Below are 5,737 nucleotides of genomic sequence, written 5' to 3' on the forward strand. Positions count from 1 at the left end.
TCATTTGATGTGTTTGTGATTTGATTGTTTAATGTGACTTCCTTGTGCTGATCCTCGATACTGATAGTGTCCATTTCATATTGATGTCTTGCTTTGAATGCCTGTAACATTGGCTTTCCAAAAAGGAATCCCCATCCTCCACCACTATCAAACACCTTGAATTCTCCCTTCACTCATATGCCTTCAATCTCTATCATTCCTGCCCATTTTGCCAATGAACTGACTATATTCCCATTTGTCATTCATAGCTGCCATTTTGACTGGTTCCAGTTGTGCAAGTGATCCTACCTGTGATATTACTGACCTCTTGCTAAACAAAGAGCATCATTCATTTTTGGTGGACATGGCTGAATCATCCATTGGGCAGCTGACTATCGATACATTGATGGAAGGCTTCATTGGAATTGGTGGCTTCAAGACTGCGAATACCAGATGGCTCACACTCACAGCTCCTTCCAGGACTGGTCTTGGATCAGTCACTCATCATAAGGTTGTGGTCAAGTGTCTGTTCAAAAAAGTATTTCCAACTACTGTGAAGGCTGGACCTTATAAAGTTGGTCAGTATTTGCTCATTGACAAGCTATGGAAGCTATTCAGAGAGGCCAACATCTTATACTGGTCTAAATCTTTATTAAAGCTCACATATGACTTTATCAATCATTCCATTGCATCCTTACCTGAACCCCAGTGAAACCCAGTTATGTTGGGATGAGCCTCAATAGGTTGAGATGTGTCATTCAGGCAGGACACATATAAGAACACATGAGTCCACAGCGCCCCATACTCAGACAGTGTTAATAAGATGGGGCAGTGTCCTATATGTTTCCATGTGTGTACTTTCACATCAAGCACACCTAAGCACATCCGCCAGCAGTTCCACTACCTTTGCATATATACTCAAATAGTATCACACATGTCTCGAAGTTGTTGTGCAATAACTGGTATTATTTGTGGCCGCTACAGGAATAGGGTATAGAAAAGTGCAAAAACACATTGAAAAGCAGTCAAAAACATCATAAAAAGGGTAGCAATGAGACCAGCATTGAAGGGAGCAGCACTGTGATTGAAGAGACCAATTGAGAGACAACCAGCAGGGAATAGAATGGCAGGAGGACATGCTAAACCAGCAGAGGAAGCAATTGAAAGCACCATGACATTGAGGACTGCAGGGGAAACCAGTGGGAAGACAGCAGTGGAAAAGTGCATGACAGGTTGTCATATCCGCATATCCAGATCTCAGATCCGACCCTTATCTCATCTCAGATCCACATCTTATCTCTGATCCTATCCACATCTTATCTCCCTCTAACATCTCGTCATCCAATCTGTTCCACTCATCTGGTCCACAATTCATCCGAATCCACAACCAGCACTCATCTCCTTTTGGTAACCCCCTAACTCTGGTATTTCGGTTATCTGTATATCTGTCCTGCTCCCTTATCTGCTACCTATGTTTCATTTCCGTTTCATGATTTGTGATCTGTTTCTACTTACCAATAGACTATCCACATGCTTTGTACATAGCCTCGGACTCTGCTGATTGATCATTCTGTTAGATACCTATAGTATATAACCTTCTGTAACTTTCTGTAGTACCTCAGTTCAAATATCATCTTAGTTCTACTCATTCCTGTCCTCCAGACTTGAGTACCTCTACTCTCATCAACCCTCCAAGACTTAGGATTGATTCCTATAGTCTATCCATATCAGCCTCTGTCCCCGACAGTCCATTACCATTAGTTTCTAGTCTGGACTCGTCCGGATTAGCCTTATGATACTTATCCCTCATCCAGAAGTTATCCAGATCTGTTACGCTACTCGTCCAACCTTCCAGATGCGCTAGTCTTGCCTTCCTGAAATAAGGGGCAATACTTGGGTAAGGGGCACAGCGCACAAGCTGAGGCTGAAGCCCTTCAGATCCAGTTACCCTTTGAGTATGACCTTAACACAGGTCTAGTAGACTGTGCCCTCAGAAATGGCAGTCCTGCTCCACATACTGTTCTTCAACTACAGAAAGTCAGTTACATGGCATTAAGCACAAGAGGCTGCAAAATCACCAAGGTATTAACCTCATTGCTATAATTCTAGAGAGCAGATAAGTACAAGCTTGTGACAGAACACCCAACAACATACCTTAACTTGAGCCAGTGTCAGCTTGTTGAAGTAATCACTAAATTTGTTGGTAGTGCTGTTCGTGTTGATTTGCTTGAGCCAACGCAATGCACACAAGTTTCTGTTATGAACTAGGATGGTCATAACAACAGCAGCTTGATAAGAGCAACAGTTGAAGTTATAGTCAAGACCTTGCAAATGCAAGGGTTGTAAGACAAGGCAAAGAGAGTGTCTTTGACTTGAATATTGGTTCAAATGACTTGGGATTGGAGGTCCTAAGTGAGAGAAGATTCAGATGAAAACCTAGTAAGATTAAAGTGAAGAACTACTGAGTACATGGTCAACTATATATAGTGAACCATAGGTAGTTCAGGGCAGGCATAGGTCAAGATGAGTCAGAGATAAGAAAGGATGCATAAGTGATAAGAATGAGTCATCTAGCAATGGCAATGGTGATCGTGATGTAATACAAGATATCAGAAGAAGTCTAGCAGCGGCACTATGCAGCTCATGACATAATACAATGAAGATAATCAAGAAAATGAATAGGGGCACATGTGACTGTAACAGTTTCTATGATCAAAAATGAGTATGAAAAACAATGTAAACAGTGCACTTACCATCCATTTTCCTTGGGGCCAGGATGCATCTTTTTCACCTTGGCTGGCTTGGCTTTTATAACAGTCGATGCCTTGGTAATGGCAGAGTCATTGTCTATTTTCTCAGGTGCAAGATTGAGTGAAGAATTAACTGCAGGAATGGGAGAAGGTGGCAAAGGTATGAGCTTGGCAGTCACAGCAGCTTGTGCAAGTGTGGCACTAGTATTTTGGTTCAAATCAGTACTGAACAGCCAGAATGTGCGTGACTTACAGTGGATTAACTACAATTTTTACAGGTTTCAGAGAGCAGATGCTCATCTCAAGCTGCAGTGAGTTGCTGGCACTGCTACTAGTACTGGACTGCAGAGGTAAGTCTTCCTTCTCGGCCCTGTGGGTTGAGCCTTTGGTGCATATGGGTTCAGGGGACTGTTAGAGGGAAGTATCTGGTGCTGGGCAGCTGCTGGAGGTGCTGCAGCTCAGGCAGAGGGGTTGGGGAGTGCTGGAGTTTCAGATTCTAGGGGTGTGTAGTACAGGTCTTGTGGGTTTGTTAGTGGTGCATCTGGCAGAGCTGGCACAAGGGCTTGGAGTTGCAGAGAAGACTGTGTAGGAGTGGACTTGGATGAAGGCAGGGGTGTTGGTAGCTGCACACTCTCCAAGCCAATCAAATCAACTATAATGGAATTATCAATAGTGAGAAACAACTAAACAAAATTGAACCTTTAATTTTTTTTCAGTCTATTCAGGGACTTCAGATTTGAACTCAAGTTTTTGTTTACCTTTCAAACTTGAGGATTTCTCATCACTGTCACTGCTGCTTCCCTTTCGATAGTTGCCAGACTCATCAAGGTTGTTCCTGTGCCAAGAAGCATAGGACGCTGTGGTGAGGTAGTCAAGCTTCCAACCATTGTCAGCAAGTCAGAATAGAGGAAAGGCCTTTTCCATAATCGTGTTTGTCAGCTCAGCAGCTGATGCTGTCATTCTACCCCAAGACAATGGTGTCAGTCCACAGATTGCAAGTTCTGTCCACATCGCTTGCAATGCCTTTCGGATGGCTTCAATTATTGACTCTATGATCAATTCACCATGCTCATCCTTGAGAAAGGGCAGTTTTCCACAATTGTGACCATCACCTCCAGCTGAATTGAGCCATTTGAGGGAGCCAGCCTTGGTCCAAAATTTAATGTTTGGGTGTGTCTCACAGTTCAGACAGTTAGAATCATTGGCAGATGGGCATAGGAGTGCTGGACTGGCAGCAAGTGGATCCTTATTGTGAAGCTGTACAGCACTTGCAAGCTGCTTGAAGTTTGCCCTGCCAAACAACATTTACTCAGTTAATTGGTAGACTGTTCAAGTGCAATTACATCACAGTATCACATTCAGTGGTGACCTTGACCAGCTGAAGCTCAAGTGACTTGCAATATTCCCACAAAGCCTGTAATTGTTGGTTTTCATGCATATATGTACCCTAAAAACATGAAGTGTGAAAAAAGCAATCAAAATGAGCTTACAAAGTTTGGCTGAGGGTCCTTGGGTAACGACATAATAGAGCCAGATACAGGTGATAGGGGGGAAAGGCCATAATCACCTCCCCAATGTGGATTTTGCAAGCAATGTTGGCCTGAGCTGCCTGGTGGATAGTTAGATTGCCTGCCATTGGAAAACAGAGTGCTGCCTTCAAACATGCTAGACAGGTTAACATGGTTAGAGAGAAAGGCAAACCCTTCTATGAAATCATATCACAACTCTGCCAGACTTTTCTAGCAAATTGTCAAATTGTCAAAGTCCATAGCACTCCATATATATGGAATACAAAAAATGAGACTACTCAACATCTACACCACCTACATCCTCCTGGTCCTCCTCATTGTCATTATCACATACTTCAAGTGTCAAAATATCCAACCCAGGTTTTTCTAGCATGAAAAACTGATCTTCTGTAACTCCTGATGGTAGTGTAGGCTTGTGTGGGATCATCACTACAACACTGGCGATGTTTTTGACATTGGTAACAGTGAATTCATCTAGCTGGATGCAGGATACAACTGTTTGTGAGAAGACTTCAAGAAGCTCCTTGTCTGGAAGTGAGTACAGCTGGAGAACAACCACATCTGTATATTGCCATTCATCATCTGCACCTAAGTTTGCCAACCTCATGAAATATACAACTTCACTGTAACGTATTTGGCCATTGAGTTGTAGCTATAGTGAGTGGATCAGTAAGGTGCAGCAAGGTATAATAATTTACAACCAAAGCACACCTTTACATTATGTGACATTCATGTCTTCTCAAGAGGTTTAAGTGCCTCTCTCCAATGTGATTATGTGATCTGTCCATTTGGGAGGAGTAACCATGCTCACCATCTAATGCAAGGGACAACTTGCCCATTACCCAAAAAATTTGCAATGGCTACTGCATGGTCACCAACAGATATGCAACAGATCTATCACATTTGTGAAGTAGGGCATATCCATCTCTGATGTTGACAGCACCATTGGGGAGACCTTTTGGAGCTTCATCAAGCTCTGGTATTACCGAAAGAAGAGTGTTGACTTGGAGTATGGCCCACTCCCATTCGTCCACATCATCACTCTGACTGCAGTCAATGGTCCCATGCCAGAGACCAATTAATAGGTCACTAAGGTTTCCAGCAAGATGCATGATATCTGTCATCATGCAGTGAGGGACACCAAGGCAGTGTGAGGGATTAAGACCAAGAATTAATGGAGGTTTTGTAAGCCCCATCTGTGTCTTCTGAATCTCCCATTGGTGCTGAGTAGGAGATGTGACAAGGTGATGCAAGTTGTCTGCATACTCCTCCAATCCTCCAAGTGGGATTGCAAAGATGTTGATATCAGCATGATCACTGCCGGTGGCACAGTGATCCAATGGCTTAAGTAGTGCAGGGTAGTAGTGAGTCCCTCAGGTTTTTCATCTTCCAGTCACTCCACAATACATGTGGCAGCCATTTTTACCACTATGTCCAACCATACCATTCCAATATACTAGTCCAGGGCCATTGGCTGTC

General features: G+C 43.2%; 1 protein-coding gene across 1 annotated transcript; it reads right to left on the bottom strand.

The window, feature by feature from the left end:
* Positions 1–1,953: 1,953 nt before the first annotated feature.
* Positions 1,954–3,029, bottom strand: BJ212DRAFT_1490777 (uncharacterized protein; the record flags this gene model as incomplete). The annotated part of the gene is made up of 5 exons (XM_041341470.1): positions 1,954–2,007; positions 2,058–2,084; positions 2,134–2,170; positions 2,733–2,930; positions 2,983–3,029. 5 exons carry the CDS (start codon positions 3,027–3,029, stop codon positions 1,954–1,956), a joined length of 363 nt encoding a protein of 120 aa, XP_041184889.1.
* Positions 3,030–5,737: the final 2,708 nt, after the last annotated feature.

The sequence above is a fragment of the Suillus subaureus genome (genome assembly GCF_016647635.1).
Source record: "Suillus subaureus strain MN1 chromosome Unknown BJ212scaffold_533, whole genome shotgun sequence".
In the NCBI taxonomy this organism is placed as follows: domain Eukaryota; kingdom Fungi; phylum Basidiomycota; class Agaricomycetes; order Boletales; family Suillaceae; genus Suillus; species Suillus subaureus.